This window comes from Acipenser ruthenus, chromosome 28, assembly GCF_902713425.1.
Source record: "Acipenser ruthenus chromosome 28, fAciRut3.2 maternal haplotype, whole genome shotgun sequence".
Taxonomy (NCBI): Eukaryota; Metazoa; Chordata; class Actinopteri; order Acipenseriformes; family Acipenseridae; genus Acipenser; species Acipenser ruthenus.
Window position 1 is genome coordinate 26,554,271 of NC_081216.1, and position 16,462 is coordinate 26,570,732.

At 35.1% G+C, this 16,462-nt stretch overlaps 2 protein-coding genes across 4 annotated transcripts in view; both read right to left on the reverse strand.

Moving 5' to 3' along the window:
* Window positions 1-613: 613 nt before the first annotated feature.
* LOC117434832 (uncharacterized) lies at window positions 614-7,072 on the reverse strand. 2 transcript variants are annotated; one of them, XM_034057502.2, is made up of 9 exons: window positions 6,914-7,072; window positions 6,448-6,647; window positions 6,053-6,190; window positions 5,100-5,238; window positions 4,129-4,318; window positions 3,883-4,024; window positions 3,494-3,652; window positions 3,357-3,409; window positions 614-2,977 (listed from the first exon to the last, which is right to left on the reverse strand). In XM_034057502.2, exons 1-9 carry the CDS (start codon window positions 7,037-7,039, stop codon window positions 2,964-2,966), a joined length of 1,161 nt encoding a protein of 386 aa, XP_033913393.1. In that variant the 5' UTR covers window positions 7,040-7,072; the 3' UTR covers window positions 614-2,963. The 2 variants fall into 2 exon arrangements, with proteins under 2 accessions (XP_033913393.1, XP_058859079.1); XM_059003096.1 differs by lacking the exon at window positions 614-2,977 and adding an exon at window positions 3,005-3,251.
* Window positions 7,073-10,788: 3,716 nt separating this feature from the next.
* The window catches only part of LOC117434785 (uncharacterized), an 11,584-nt gene continuing 5,910 nt past the window's right edge, over window positions 10,789-16,462 (reverse strand). Inside the window, exons 7-13 of one of the 2 annotated variants that reach the window (XM_034057436.3) lie at window positions 16,262-16,420; window positions 15,894-15,943; window positions 15,370-15,545; window positions 13,608-13,801; window positions 13,158-13,254; window positions 12,206-12,383; window positions 10,789-11,893 (exon numbers count right to left, since the gene is read on the reverse strand). In XM_034057436.3, coding sequence (XP_033913327.1) covers window positions 11,823-11,893; window positions 12,206-12,383; window positions 13,158-13,254; window positions 13,608-13,801; window positions 15,370-15,545; window positions 15,894-15,943; window positions 16,262-16,420 — 925 coding nt within the window. In that variant the 3' untranslated portion in view covers window positions 10,789-11,822. Of the gene's footprint in view, window positions 11,894-12,205; window positions 12,384-13,157; window positions 13,255-13,607; window positions 14,006-15,369; window positions 15,546-15,893; window positions 15,944-16,261; window positions 16,421-16,462 lie in introns of both variants that reach the window. The other variant, XM_059003094.1, reaches the window with a different exon arrangement.

Here is a 16,462-nt window from a genome sequence, read left to right on the forward strand (position 1 = left end):
TTCATTTTCCATTCTCCTGCTTAAATATTTGTATTTGCACCCGTGCCAGTATCCCCCTTCAGAGAGGAAAACTTGCTCCCAACTATCATGCTAGTCATTGACTCAACTTATCAAAGGTGGCTCTTACCGCTGGGGGGGGACCCCTGACCCTCTTTATGTGTTTGTTTCTTTATTCTCTTTTCCAGTGCTTCTGTTATCCCTGCATAGATCGCGAGGCTCTCCGTGCAGCCTCGGAGCATCAGCTGAGGCTGACCTCTCTCAATTAAGTAAGCCAGGGAGACCTTGGTTCACCCTCTATCCTTCCTTAGTTTCCCCTTGGGGGAAGTTCCTCACTTCTTGGCCTTGGAGGTCAATTGGTTTGGCCTCACCTCAGAGATGGCAGTTCTCCGAGTAGTCAAGGGGAAACCCCTATTCTGTTGGTAAATCACAAGCACTTTGTTTTTATTCTGGTAGTCCCTTTATGCAGGCCTGGCTCCTGTCTCATGAATATCTAATAACTGATTCCCTGACTGTTTAAAAACATACTATATTTACTAAACATGTAGCAAATTACACTTGGACATAAACACCTTGTGACAGGCTGACCGGGGTAGGGAGACTCAGAGTCAGGATGTGCAGGGAAAAGCGCTCCGGCATGTATTTATTAAATAAAACAAACAAAATAAACAGTTTAAACAAAAACAGATCTTGCACACACAGGATCAGAGATCTACACACTCCAGAATCCTAACACCAACTAAACCTGTGCTCTCAGTGCTCCCTTATATATACACACCAGTGCAGCAATTTACATCCACTTAATCAATTAAACCCTCCACCACATTCTCACATGTTTTTAAAGTGCTAGTGAATTAACCCTTTAATTACCCACCACCACTACAAAACACACATATACACAGGCCAGTACCCTCATTCTGCCACACACCTTGATACACCTGGCCCAATATTACATTTAAGAAAGGGTTGGTTGCTTTCAGATGTTTAATGCAACATAAAGAAAGTCCTTTAAAATAGCATAGAAAAATCTCAAAGGACATCAAACCCAGTCCTTTGTAACTTCCTAATGAGAAAACCCTGTTCTTCAAATTAAAAAAAAAATCTCCTTCACGTTTAATATTTGTCCTTTAACATCCTTCTGTGTCATTCAGTGTACTTCCATTTATTATTATTATTATTATTATTATTATTATTATTATTATTATTATTATTATTATTATTATTTATTTCTTAGCAGACACCCTTATCCAGGGCGACTTACAATTGTTACAAGACATCATTGGGTTTTTACTGGAGCAATCTAGGTAAAGTACCTTGCTCAAGGGTACAGCAGCAGTGTCCTCTACCTGGGATTAAACCCACAACCCTCCGGTCAAGAGTCCAGAGCCCTAACCACTACTCCACACTGCTGCCCTACGTTTGTAAATCCAGTCCCCCTATACTCCAGTCTTTAATTACACCACGTTTGTCAATTTTGCAAAACTAGAACCAAACAACTAAGTAATATAACCTAAGTTCTCTTAAGCACGCTGGAGGTGTTTTGTTTCTCATTTTGTAAACCTAGCATTCCCTTTTCTCCTTTAAAAAAATATGAGTAAATTAAAGGGTGCAGGAAACGTTTTGAAAATATGGCCCTGAGGCTTAACAAAGATTTACAGAACAAACAAGTCTAACGACATACTGGAAGGAAACTGTTGCATAAGAACCCTGATATTGTGAAGTATTGCAATGTAGTTTTGTCCTTGACAGCCCTAAGCCATTTGCAAAGCTTTAACGCATGAGTAAATGAAATCATCCTTAACTCATGACTATTTTAATGAAATAAGGAACGTTTAGTATCCTCAACACACAATTTTTTTAATTGATGTGAGACACATATATCTGTTGTAAAAATGGTTGTTATTATTTTTTATTCATTATATCAAAAACACTGTTTTGAAGTGAGGTGAATAATGCATTAAGGAGGAAATTATCTGACAAGATATGCTCTTTTAGTTATGGTAATTGTAGACTTTCTAGAGTTGTACCATATGCAAATCTGTATTATATTATGTAACATTGTACAGATTTAAATGGACATTTCACAGATTTTTTTCAGAAAAGTGTATCCTACATATTGTAGGTGTTTTTTATTTTTATTTTGTTCCATTCTATAAAAAAAACGAAATATAAATATTCCCCTCTTTATGAAAAGATCTATGATGTGCAGGTGTACGTATTTCATGCTAGCTTTCTAGAAAAACTAAAAAAAAGCGGTCGGCTGATGGCACATGCTGCGGAGGACAGCGTGTGCTCGTCTTCGCCGCTCCAGAGTCAGCGCGGAGGTGGTAGCGGTGAGCTAATCAAAAATAATTGGACAATATTACAAGTAAATTATGTATCACTTGAGCATCACGTATTTCTGCCTCCTTCAAAGGTGCCTCGTTATAATGCTCCTCCATGGGTGAGGTTGGATTTAGTACAGGCATCAATATCCATGCTTTTAAAGGGTGGTCACTTAAAACAAATAAATACAATAATAATCAATAATGTTAATAATCATCATTTTTATAGCGCCTTTTATGCAACACATATCTCATATAATACACTGTATGCCTTATTGCAGTTTTTGTAAGTTTTACCCAATAAGCACGAGCAGTGAAATAAATATGCTGGGGGAAAAAGTTATTTTATTGCGTGTATTACAAATAAATACGTGCAATAAAATATTTTTTTTCCTCTAGAATATTTATTTCACTGCTGGTAAAATATGTTCAATATTTAAACAAATTGAATATTTTTAAATAAAAAAATACACTGTAAAACAAAAAGACACATATATTTAATTATGTAACATGTGGGTAACATTGTTAACTTTGGGAATACATAACATTAAAAAGAATTAACACTACACATAACAATAACAGCTACTGGGACAAAACAGGTCATTGAAATAGGAAACCCCATCCATATGCTGTGTGGTTGTTTTATTCTTGAAAACCTGTACCAAAAAAAAGGTTTATTTTATAAATTAATAAAGCACAAAATCAAAGATATTATCTATATTTAGAAACTTACTTGAATTCACTTCATTTGACCAGTTTAAAAGTTAATGTGTAACTGTTGTTGAGTTAATCAGCCACTATTCCCCACAATATTGCCTTCTTCAGGGAGTGAATACAGATCTCTGATACATATTATACCACTGAGTCAGGAGAACTGAAGATCAAATGGCATTCCCTCTGTCAACCAAAACAATTCTTCATCTCTTTAGTCTAAAAAAAACAGTTGCTGTTTCATTGCCATTAACAAATAGTGGAGAATCTGTGAGAAGAATCACAATTACTGGGAATGTTTTATTTAAAAAGAAATCCACTTACCACTTTGGCTTTCTTCAACGATTACTGTTATGCATCTCAGTTCAGACTGATACCTGGGGAATACAAAACAACAGTGTAACAATTTTAAAAAAGAAACACTTATTGATAAAAATGTAATAAGGTGCAACAATGCTTACCCGGTTGTAGTTTGTGCAATAAAGCATATGGGAATGTAATCTCCTACATCTTTTGCAGTCGGAGTCCACTTAACCAGTGCCTTGCCAACTGCAGCGACAGCATCGTACGCAAATGTTTTTGTTATGTTTATGGGGCCCCTAATCCTGATGTCATTTATCCTATATAAAAACAATATAGGTAATTGTAATGCTTGGTTGTTCCAAATTGTTATTGTTGTTTATATACTTAAACCATGTTCTTATTTTTTAACTGAAATTATAGTTAAAGACGATGTAATTAAAATAAAGGAAAATTTTTAACATTAAAACATATACTGTATTAAAGAAAAAGAAACATTTACCAATTACTAGAAAAATAAGAACAGTATTAGAAATGATTGATGACTTACACTGATTGTGTCGAGACTGCGGAGACAGGAAACGAAAATTCTTTACCAAGTGCTGCCTTTATGAAGACACCATTGCTAACAGTTGGAGTTATATACTTTGGTATGTATTCCCCCAAAACACAGGATGGCGCTGCCCCATCAACTGGAATATACATAAAGAAGTACAATGCAAACAATGTAAACTGTCTTATTTGTTTCTCTAATATTGTCTATAGTTACAGATACATTTGAAAAATAAATGCTGACCTATAACTAGAAATTGAAGGGGTATTTTGCTCAATGGATCTGATGCATCTTGGGACAGTGGGTATTTGACGGTTGATGTCCCATCATGATATTTTAATGTTGTATTTTGCCTTGGAAAATCTTCCAGTACAAGTTCAAACACATATGGTCCAGATGATGAGGAGCCAGAAAATGATAAATAGCAGGCATTCTGCAAAAAATAGTTACATAAAAAATTAATTAAATAAAAGATTATTTTTGTTATTCTTGTATTGGTATGTAGAGACAGGCAGGCTGTAATTTAAACATACAGAGGAGTCCTCAAAATCACAAAATAATTACACACTACCTGAAAGGTTAAAAAATATTTGTAGAAAATCGAGCGGCTTATCGTTTATCGAGTTATAGTCAAATACAGCCTAAATCATCTATAGGAGTGTTAGAGTGCATGGAAAAGGCTTAGAGAAGACTGAACATTCAGACCATTATCGTATTCACCATGTTGTGTGTTGCAAAAAGACCAGATATCAGGCATAATATACTTCATTTGATTGATTTTTGCACTTCATATCTGAAGGGTAATTCTGTAGTATTGTATGTTATATTAACAGTACAGCTGACCCTGCTTCTATGGTTCTTCTGTTGGGTGGACAAAAGGGTGACAACCAAAAGGTGAGCTAGTAGCTGGCCTTTTAAAAGAGAAAGCTTAAGTGCTTCTGTTGGAACACATATTACATTATAAATCCTCTTTAGTTAAAAGAAGAGCAAGGAAGATTGTAAATATTTTGTTCACAATTTTAATTTTAACATCATAATAATCACCCCCACTCTTTCAATAAAAGAAAACTATACAGGTTATTTGTCAATTTGTACTGAACTGTGCATAATAACATAATTCAGAAGGGTACATTTTGTATAAATATGTTTCAGTACATTCACGAGGCTGTCCCTGACAGTGGCAGTAATTTAATAGTAGGTATGTTTTATCTTACCTCATCTAGGGTAAAGTCGGGAACTGTTTTGCAGTTGTAACACTCTGAATTTTTTTTAATTCCATATCGACATCTTACATTATCACCATCAGGGTCATGTGCCAATAAATTGTAAGTTGTAGGACAGTTCTGGGGGACCCTTGAATACAAATGAAAAATTAAGCAGAGTAACCTACTGTACCATAGTGTCTATTCCAGGTCTGTGTTTTTTGTAAAGGTAATGGTATAACATTAACAAACAATTACTCGGGGGCTCCCGAGTGGCACATCCAGTAAAGGCGCTCCGCGCGGAGTGCAGGATGAGCCCTATAGCCTGGAGATCGCAGGTTCGAATCCAGGCTATGTCACAGTCGACCGTGACCGGGAGTTCCTAGGGGGCGGCGCACAATTGGCTGAGCGCTACCCGGGTAGGGAGGGCTTAGGTCGGCAGGGGAATCCACTGTGCATCAGCGACGCCTGTGGCCGATAAAGCGCCTGTGGCTCTGCAGTGGAGCCGCCAGATCTGTGTTGTCCTCCGGCACTATAGGTCTGGTGGCATTGCTGTGGCCCTGTAGTGCGAAAAATGACGGCTTGGCAGGAGCACGTTTCGGAGGACGCGTGTTCCAGCCTCCGTTTCCCGAGTCGGCGGGGGGGTTATGAGCGATGAGCCGAGAATACAGATAATAATTGGGCATGCTAAATTGGGGTGAAAACCGGGGTAAAATAATTGATGACGACTAAATTTAAAAAATAATTAAACATTAAAAAAATAACAAACAATTACTCAAACTCAGGATCTTACTTTATATCTATCGATCAATATATATATATATACATATATAGATAGATAGATAGATAGATAGATAGATAGATAGATAGATAGATAGATAGAAATATAGACATCTATCTATCTATATCTATATCTATATATATATACACACTGTGCAATATAATTTGTGTAGAATGTACCGTACAAGATTTGTGGTGGCATTGTCGTTATAGGGGATCTGTTGGGGTGTCCAGTATCTGATCTTCTTCCCAGATCGATATGAGCTTTCATTTTCCACCAACTAACACCAAATTGACCGTTGGCCACACAACAACCTTGCTCTCTGTAGTTGTAAAATAATAATAATAATAAATTAAAACAAATTTATATATATAATGTGTGTGTGTGTGAGAGTGTGATACCAGTGACAAGATTTCTAAACAAATGCAGTATAGCCGGTTTGAAACTGTGGTGTATTTACATTTGTATTATGTGTTTTTCATGTACGTAGTTATAGGAGATGTGTTATGTGTGTGCTGTAACATTTATTTATGTGTTTATTTTGTATTCGTTATTAATAACAATTTAATATAAACTTACAGCAAGTCGAAAGGTTTATCACTTGGTAGGTTTCTCGTAACAAAGCCCTCTACCTCACAGTTGCCTCCAGAGTGTTCGGGATCAGTTTCTCCATATTCAGAAGTGGTTATGGTACCACAGTCTCCTTCATGGCATTCCCAAGAAGACGCTGGCGAGCATGATCCAGTGTAGACATATGACTCTTTGGAATGGAAGTCCACCTGCAATCAAAATGTAGCATTATCTAAGTTCATCAAACCTGTAGTGCATTCAAAATGAGTGATTAGTAATATAAAAACTGCAAATCTAGATGTAATGAAACTTGGTATTAACATTAATTAGATATTGAGAGTATTACTATTACTATTATTACTACTACAAATAACAAGTATGTTAGTAACATGCATAATAATATATCATCATATTACATTTCAGAAAAAAGGAATAAGGAAAAAGTAAAACATTAATGGAAATGATAAACATTTACCCTGATTGTGCCATCTAGATTATTTCCTTTGGGTGTGAAAGTCAGAAACCCCCCCTGCATATAGACTTCATTTCCAAAGACACCGGAGACCAGGCTACAGTAAAGCAGCACCACAAGTAGACCCATTCTTACTAGGCTTCTCTGTTTCAATGAGTTGGGAGGCTATACAAGTACTCACCTTTATACCTTAGCTGCAATGCAAATGCAAATTATTTTCGACAGGTTAAAAAAAAATATATATATATGGTCATCAAGCACCTTCCCTTTGAGGGCCATCCCATCCAGGAGCTGGAAACTATGCATGCCTTTCAAGGGCAAACTGAAACCGGGTTTTCTAGTTATCAGTTTGAAAGAAAAATATTTATATCAAGTATTGTATTGTTGTTGCTCTAGAAACTTTTATAGGGTGACATTGTGTGGGCTTTCATTTGATACATGTAACTTGGTTGTAGTCATATTGTATTTTTGTAGTATTTTTGCACTTATTGTAAACTATACTGTATTTAAATATTAATTTTGCATTGTTGCCCTGTAACACCTGTAAGTCGCCTTGGATAACGCCATCTGCCAAATAAATAAATAGATTATTATTATTATTAATAATAATAATAATAATAATAACAACATGGGTGATGGAAGTTGTATTTGTCTATTTAATAAAGTTCTTGGCGTAATAGAAAAAAAGCACTTGTACAACGATAGATGTAACATAATGTATACATTTAATATTTACTTGATGGTTTTGCTAGAAAATTATTTTTGGTCAATTAAAGTTTGTTCAGTTTGTAGACGAATTTTCAATTAGACTATGGTTTTGTTGTTGTTGAGATACAGTTTCTATGATTGATTACATTAACGAATTCAATTAGAACACACTATTTTAGGTGTTCTGAGTGGTACAAAATTAGTATGTGTAGTAATTCAAAATAATTATATGTGTACTAAATATTTCAAACTTAATAACCAAAAATGCATTTCTGACCTGAAAGCCCCTCCTTTCAAAAAACAGGAGTACATTAAAGGGTGGAAAGAACATTTCTTTATTTAAAATAGGTACCCTGGGTGTAAACTAGACAGTATTAGAGATCTTTCTTACATACAATACATTGCTGAACCCACCCCACCCCCGAAGCTTTAACGCAAATAGTAAATTAAATAGTCCTTAACTCGTGACCATTTTGATGAAATAATTGTATTATTATTTTTATTTTTATTTTATAGTTGTAGAGATACAGTTTCTACAATTGATTACGAAGTCTGGAGAAAAAGGCTTAATAAAGATTTGCAGTGTACAGAAAACCAGTCTAACGACATACTGGAAGGAAAATGCTGCGTACGTGAAGAACATGTCTTTATTTTGAAATATGTTTTCATGGGTACCCTGCGGCAGAGGCGGCGGGTTTGTAAATGTGTTGGTGGTGCCCAGGGGTCAGGGGTCAGATTAGGGTTAGGGTTTAGACATACTGGAAGGAAAATGCTGCGTACGTGAAGAACATTTCTTTATTTAAAATAATGTTTTATAATAATGAATGTCAAATCGAGGCTGTTTGAATTCCAGATGGATGTGTTAGTTGAAACTAACAGTTGAATTAATGGTTATTTGCATTTGTTAACCACAAATGTGTTTGATCTATGTGCGTGCAAGGTACTTTGTTTAGCCAGACAGATTCCTGTCGACGTTTTTAGGTTATTTATAATCATGCCAAAGGCAACTACTTAACCTTTTCTCTCAATATTATGTTATTGAATAGAGAGCATGTGTTTTTTAACCTTCTAATGGAATGTGTTGTTTAACCTGATTCCTGTTCAGCATCCTATCGTTCTGTGTCCAAATCCACAGGTTGTTCAGCACTCTGATTAACGATCTGTACAGAAACCATGAACAGGACAATAGAGATTCAGGAACAGGATTAGAAAAAAACAGAACCGTGGTAAGCGATGGAAAGAGAAACCAGGACCGCACAGGGTCAGAACCACTACTTTCAGGGTCAGAACCACTGCTTTCAGGGTCAGAGCCTTGGTCAGAACCACTGCTTTCAGGGTCAGAACCTTGGTCTCAGGACCACTGCTTTCAGGGTCAGAACCTTGGTCTCAGAACCACTGCTTTCAGGGTCTGATCCTTGGTCTCAGAACCATTGCTTTCAGGGTCAGAAGCCACAGCTTGGCTGATCATTAACAAGGAATAATAGTTGTTTTTGTTTTAAAATAACATTAACAACACCTTATTGGTGTCGAGCTCCATTGCATGTTTTAACATTATCATAAAGTTTCTTATAAAGGTGTTATCATTAGAGCAGCACAGGCTTTTTAGTGTTCAACCTGAAAACATGCTTACCATTTACAAAAACCTTCTTTCAAGCTCAACGATGGTGATTCGAAATTGAGTTTGAAAAAGAAATCCATATTTTCCACTGCAGCCAGTTTTAACTATGTGGGGTTGGATCATTTAAGGAAGTGATTCCAGCACCCCTGACGCCATACATTTTTCATTGTTTTTTTTTTATTTATAACAGATTACTGCTGTATTAGAGAACAGATACTGGTTTGACATTCCCCTTGATTGTATGGTTCATTGCTTTTGTTAACCACAGATGTGTTGATCAGTGTGAGTGCAAGACAGCTTGTTTAGCCAGATTCCTGACGTTGGGCGTGTACAATGTGCATGCACAGCTTCTACGTAACATCAATTTAGAACTTGGCAAAGGCAACCCAAGGAATAACTTTTAACAACTTTTGCTGCCATAAGCCTTGCTGATGATTTGTATGTCTAATAATTGACTCCCCTGTTTAAAAAATATATACTAAACTAAATATGTAGCAAATTGCACTTGGACATAAACACCATGATAAATCTGGCCCAATACTACATTGAAGAAAGGTTTGGTTACTTTCAGATGTTTAATTCAACAATCCAAAGACTTAGACACTGTTTTATTGACGAAATGTGACATTGACAGATCGACGATGATCAGTGAATCCAACAGTGCTCAGTTCAAAGAAAACAGAAACCCTGCCCTTTACACTTTTTCAACAAGAAAACACAGTCCTTCACATTAGACTAACTGTCCTTGTTTTACTACACATCAGTCACGAGAGAGAGAGAGAGAGAGAGAGAGAGAGAGAGAGAGAGAGAGAGAGAGAGAGAGAGAGAGAGAGAGAGAGAGAGAGAGAGAGAGAGAGAGAGAGAGAGAGAGAGAGAGAGAGAGAGAGAGAGAGAGAGAGAGAGAGAGAGATGAAATTACACTCCATAATCAAAAAGGTTATTCTGGTTTTACAGCATTGCATTCCTGGGTAGAATAGCAAGGCTAGAAATAGCTGGGTTTACATTAATATTTAGTTTTTTGGTACATTTTATCACATAATGATTTCAACACTGTAAAAGAAGCTATTGCATCCTGATAGGACACAGCATACATGCTAAGGTATGACCCTTACTCATTTTGTGTGTTTCAGTCTGTGTTTTTCTCTGTCGCTGCCTCCATCCCTGTACCCCCCTTTTTCCTTTCATTTTATTTCCCCTCCCAAGAACAAATCTGTGTAACTGTCATTAATAAACTACAGACATAATTAAATATATATATATATATATATATATATATATATATATATATATATATATATATATATATATATATATATATATATATATATATATATAAAAATAATTTAGATATTTTATTTAACATCAAGTAATCAAAGAAACTACAAAATGATATTGCAAAAGTCTGCAAACTTTTGGTCATAGCTGTAGGTTTAGGACCACCCTCCACCCCCCCTTTAGAGCAATCTATCCTGCTCTATTAATTCTCCTTCCTCTTCATAAGTTTTATTTATTTTTAATCTGTTCCTCTGTTCCAAGAAGATACATTCCCAAATTAATGAAATATCTTTATTAATATATGTTATTTGCTTGATAAATCTACTGTTCTTTTATACTCTGCACCCTTCTCTTTTAACACTACTGCTGACACATTCTGTTAAACAAATGATTGTGCTGTCTCATACTTTGTGGTCTGCATGAAGTGGTAAACAAATTGAGTACAACCAGCTTGCTATACAATGTCGGTGTCAATAGTATTAGTCATTATACATGGTAATACATTTCTAAGATTCTAGATTCCAGCAAACAGCTATCTTCAAATAGGGTTGAATGTGGAGATGGAATGTGACCCTCTGTTGGTCAAAGAGTAATTCTAATGATTACATATGAAAAATATGCTACTTGATTGAATTATTGAAGTTAATTGAATTGAATGGGATGTTTACATATAGGACTCATTTGAAAATATCTGCTAACTTTTAATATATTATTGATTTGAAGTACAAACTGCATTGTCAATTATATTAGTGTTATTATCACAAAAACCCACCTCAGACGTACAAAAACAGATACAAACAGGCATGTGAATAACAATCATATATGTATCGAATTGCAATTACAGGATGCAGTTGGTGTAACATTAATACAATGAAAATGCACAAAATGTAAACAAGTGAGGTATTTTTATAGGGTGCAGCTAAGCAACCTGACTTTAACCCTGTACACATATTTTGTAATATCTGCTATGCAGCCCAGACTTCATTTGTTTCTGATGCTTCAGTCAATGCATACCTTCTTGCAGCTGTGAGAAACTAGAATTACAACCATCACAAACCCTGTAGTTCATTAGGGCTAAAAGACCATTTCACCATGTGAAAAAACACTTATTACACCTAGAATCATTATGCAAATAACCAACCTATTAGGAGTTATACATATTTTATATTCCCACTAAAATACCCCAACTGTATTTTTTACTTCCAAATGCTTCAGTCCGGTAAGGCGTATTCAAAAACCATGTTAGAGCTCAGCAGAAGGTAGGATTTTATACTTGACATCTCAGGACACTTTTGCTTTGTAGATCACAGTTCAAGCAACCAGGACAATGGCCACAATAAAAGCAAAAGAGACGACCTGAGTGTTCAGATTCAGATTGGAACCTGGAACACAAAATAAACAACACACTGTAATAAAACAATGCAGGGAAACTCCTCAACTAGATGTTTTTACAGGAGAGGTTAATCATTTCTCAAGATATTCTCACACCCCTTTACAGCACTAGATTCAAAAGAACAGTATTTCAAAGAAGCCCCCCACCCCCCATAGATAAATAAGTTAATGGAGCAATAGTAAATCTGTCCCACAGGTTTGTGCTCTAAATATCTAAATATTTTACCAGTCATAAAAATAGTTTTGAATTCTACTTCATATAGCCTCATTCAATGTATTTTACATTATAAAAACTCCTCTACCTGGGCTGCCTGAAGAGGTCCTAGCAAGACGCAAAGGCCCCTGGGATATGAAATATCTCTGGGTCTCTGAAACCAGTGATCTCCTGCGTCGGCTGGAGCTGCTGTTGGTGCAGCCCTGGGCACACCTGTTTTTGGGATCCCCAGCTCCACACAGGAGGACTGTGCAGGTGATGTACACCTAATACATAAAGGTAGGCAAGGAAAGAACTAGGATGGAATTGTGAATCAGTGTTGAACTGCTATTTGTATTAGTTACATGTTATTTAATTGCACAATCATTATGTATTTAATGCAGGTCATAATTGCAATATTAAATGTCCAGTTACAGGGTTTTTTATATCTCATAGTTAACTAACATTGTAAATAAAAACCTAGTGCTAGGCAGAGTAGGGTTCAAGGACTGGATCTGCCAGGCCGAGGCCAAAAACCCTGAGGCTGGCTGAGGCCGGAGCCATTTTGGTCAAGACCATGGATCTCTAGGAAGAGGGTGGGGTCAAGAACTTATATATAACAAAGTCAAACCTGCTGTTCTGTTTATTATGGTAAGTTGGGTAAATGTGGATAGTGCTTTTTCAAATTCATACTAATGTAAACTACCTCTATTGTAAACTACAAAGCATTTTGCAAATAAATGTGGAACAAAAATGTAGTTATACTGATGCATGTGAAATCAAATGCAACCAGATGGAAGCAATGTGTCCTTGAGGTCCTGAAACCAAGAACATCAGAAGCCACAGTGCATGTTCACAAACCGGCCTTGAGGCCATGGACTCCATGACTGCTGTTTAGTAATGTTGGCTAAATATAGTACAATTCAAGACGGTCAAAATCTGAAATCTATGGTGTGCCAAATATAAATCTATTTATTATCAATTTATCCTAAATGAATGTCACTGTATGAAATGGTGTGTTTGATTGCCTCATGTGATTCACATGTTCATATACACTGTACCTGTTCATAGTCGCCAATGAAACTGAAGGCCTCCAGTCCAAATCTGAATTCTTTTAGACTGCCTGAATAGACCTTTGTTGTTTGAGCTTTAATGCACCTGGACAATAAAACATCAATTGTTACCAAAATATTGCATTTACCTGTTTTAAACTAATCAATGTCTATTGTGGAATTCTGGCAAACAGCAATGTTACCAATAAGAATGAGAGGATCGACACAGCAATACAGCCCAATGCACAGGCTGGGACCAGGTGCGAAGGGCTTTCCATTTGTGTCCCCCAGTGCAACATATATTGTAGCTATGTTTTTAGGGGTATTCAAATATTTTGCTGGAAAAAAACAATAAAATCTTCAACTAAAGTAATGGCTTTATAGTATTAATATAAAGGTCTACAAATTTGACACATTAAGACCACATTCACTCTACAGTATTATGTGAAAGATTATTACCCATTGCTAATGATGTCATAATAGATGGGATCGTTGGGATTATCATGAGGAGTGGCTCTGCAGGACTCCACAAACAGGCGAATGCTGGACAGAGACGACTGCACGCTGATGCCCATGTATATCATGTCCTTTAGCTTCACCTTTATGTGAGTGTTTGGATTGATCACTGTTGTGAAAGCACTGTTGTCATAAAACTGAAACAAATAGGTAAAGTTGCCAAAAAGGGCTTCTGTGAACAAATAGTCACTCTTTTGTGCTTCGAAGGAGACTGAGAGTCGACTGTTTTTGGGGAATTTGCAAATGAACAGTATCTTGAACTGATGCTCTCTGGTTATGACATCTTGAGGTTGATCAAATGATGTCATTTCATTTTTGAAAATGATTTCATCCACAGTTTCCTGAAATGTGAGAAATGCATGAATACAGTGTATATATATATATGTATATATATATATAATATCAACACTGATGAAGGCATTAGCTGTAATACAGTGTATATATATATATATATATATATATATATATATATATATATATATATATATATATATAATATCAACACTGATGAAGGCATTAGCTGTAATACAGTGTATATATATATATATATATAATATCAACACTGATGAAGGCATTAGCTGTAATACAGTGTATATATATATATATGTATATAATATCAACACTGATGAAGGCATTAGCTGTAATACAGTGTATATATATATATATATATAATATCAACACTGATGAAGGCATTAGCTGTAATACAGTGTATATATATATATGTATATAATATCAACACTGATGAAGGCATTAGCTGTAATACAGTGTATATATATATATATATATATATATATATAATATCAACACTGATGAAGGCATTAGCTGTAATACAGTGTATATATATATATGTATATATAATATCAACACTGATGAAGGCATTAGCTGTAATACAGTGTATATATATATGTATATATAATATCAACACTGATGAAGGCATTAGCTGTAATACAGTGTATATATATATATATATATATATATATATAATATCAACACTGATGAAGGCATTAGCTGTAATACAGTGTATATATATATATATATATATATATATATATATATATATATATAATATCAACACTGATGAAGGCATTAGCTGTAATACAGTGTATATATATATATATATATATAATATCAACACTGATGAAGGCATTAGCTGTAATACAGTGTATATATATATATATATATATATAATATCAACACTGATGAAGGCATTAGCTGTAATACAGTGTATATATATATATATATATATATATATATATAATATCAACACTGATGAAGGCATTAGCTGTAATACAGTGTATATATGTATATATATATAATATCAACACTGATGAAGGCATTAGCTGTAATACAGTGTATATATGTATATATATATAATATCAACACTGATGAAGGCATTAGCTGTAATACAGTGTATATATGTATATATATATATAATATCAACACTGATGAAGGCATTAGCTGTAATGTTTGTCTTTTGAAGGTTTTACCACTAGATTATAAAGGTTTATGCTTTCTTGGAATTTTTGCTATCTTTGTTATCTGTTATGTATAATTAAAAGTTTATGCTTTCTTGGAATTTTTGCTATCTTTGTTATCTGTTATGTATAATTATTCTGTACAATACAATACACATTTCATATTTGTTAAAATAACTACATTTACTCTTGACATGACTTTAAGAAGTGTCATCACTAGCTGTAATTACCTCAACCTGCGTTCCACACGAGTTCAGAGACACACTTGCTATAAAGTGAGAGCCATTAGTTGTCACCGAACATGAAGGGTCATTTAGACGTAAATTTGTTTCATTAAATCCTCTTACTGAAGACTTGGAAACATACAGAGTCATTGTTGTGTCAGTGCATTCAACATCCGATTCACCTGTTATTGGATAAAGTATTATCTATATTTAGAAATTTACTTCAACCACTTAATTTGCCAGTTTAAAAGTTATTGTGTAACTGTTGTTGAGTTAATCACCCACTATTCCCCACAATATTGCCTTCTTCAGGGAGTGAATACAGATCTCTAATACATATCATACCACTGAGTCAGGAGAACTGAAGATCAAATGGCATTCCCTCTGTCAACCAAAACAATTCTTCATCTCTTTAGTCTAAAAAAAACAGTTGCTGTTTCATTGCCATTAACAAATAGTTGAGAATATATGAGAAGCATAAAAATTACTGGAAACTATCTTTTTTTTTTTTTTTTTAAATCTTCACTTACTTTGGCTTTCTTCAATCACTACTATTATGCATCTCAGTTCAGACTGATACCTGGAGAACAGAAAACAACAGTGTAAAAACAACAATGAACAATTATTTGTTTATTTAGATGCCTTTATCCAAGGCAACTTACAGAGATTAGGGTGTGTGAACTATGCATCAGCTGCAGAGTCACTTACAACTACGTCTCACCCGAAAGACGGAGCACAAGGAGGTTAAGTGACTTGCTCAGGGTCACACAATGAGTCAGTGGCTGAGGTGGGATTTGAACCGGGGACCTCTTGGTTATAAGCCCTTTTCTTTAACCACTGGACCACACAGCCTCCTCAATTTATTGATGAAAATGTAATAAAGAACAACAATACTTACTGAGTTGTAGTCTGTGCAATAAAACATATGGGAATGTAATCTCCTATGTCATTCACAGTTGGGGTCCACTTAATCATTGCTTTGCCAACTCCAGTGACATTATCGTACTGAAATGTTCTTTCTATGTTTAGGGGCCCACTGATCTCAATGTCCTTTATCCTATACAAAAATAATAGAGGTTTAAAATACAATAACATACAA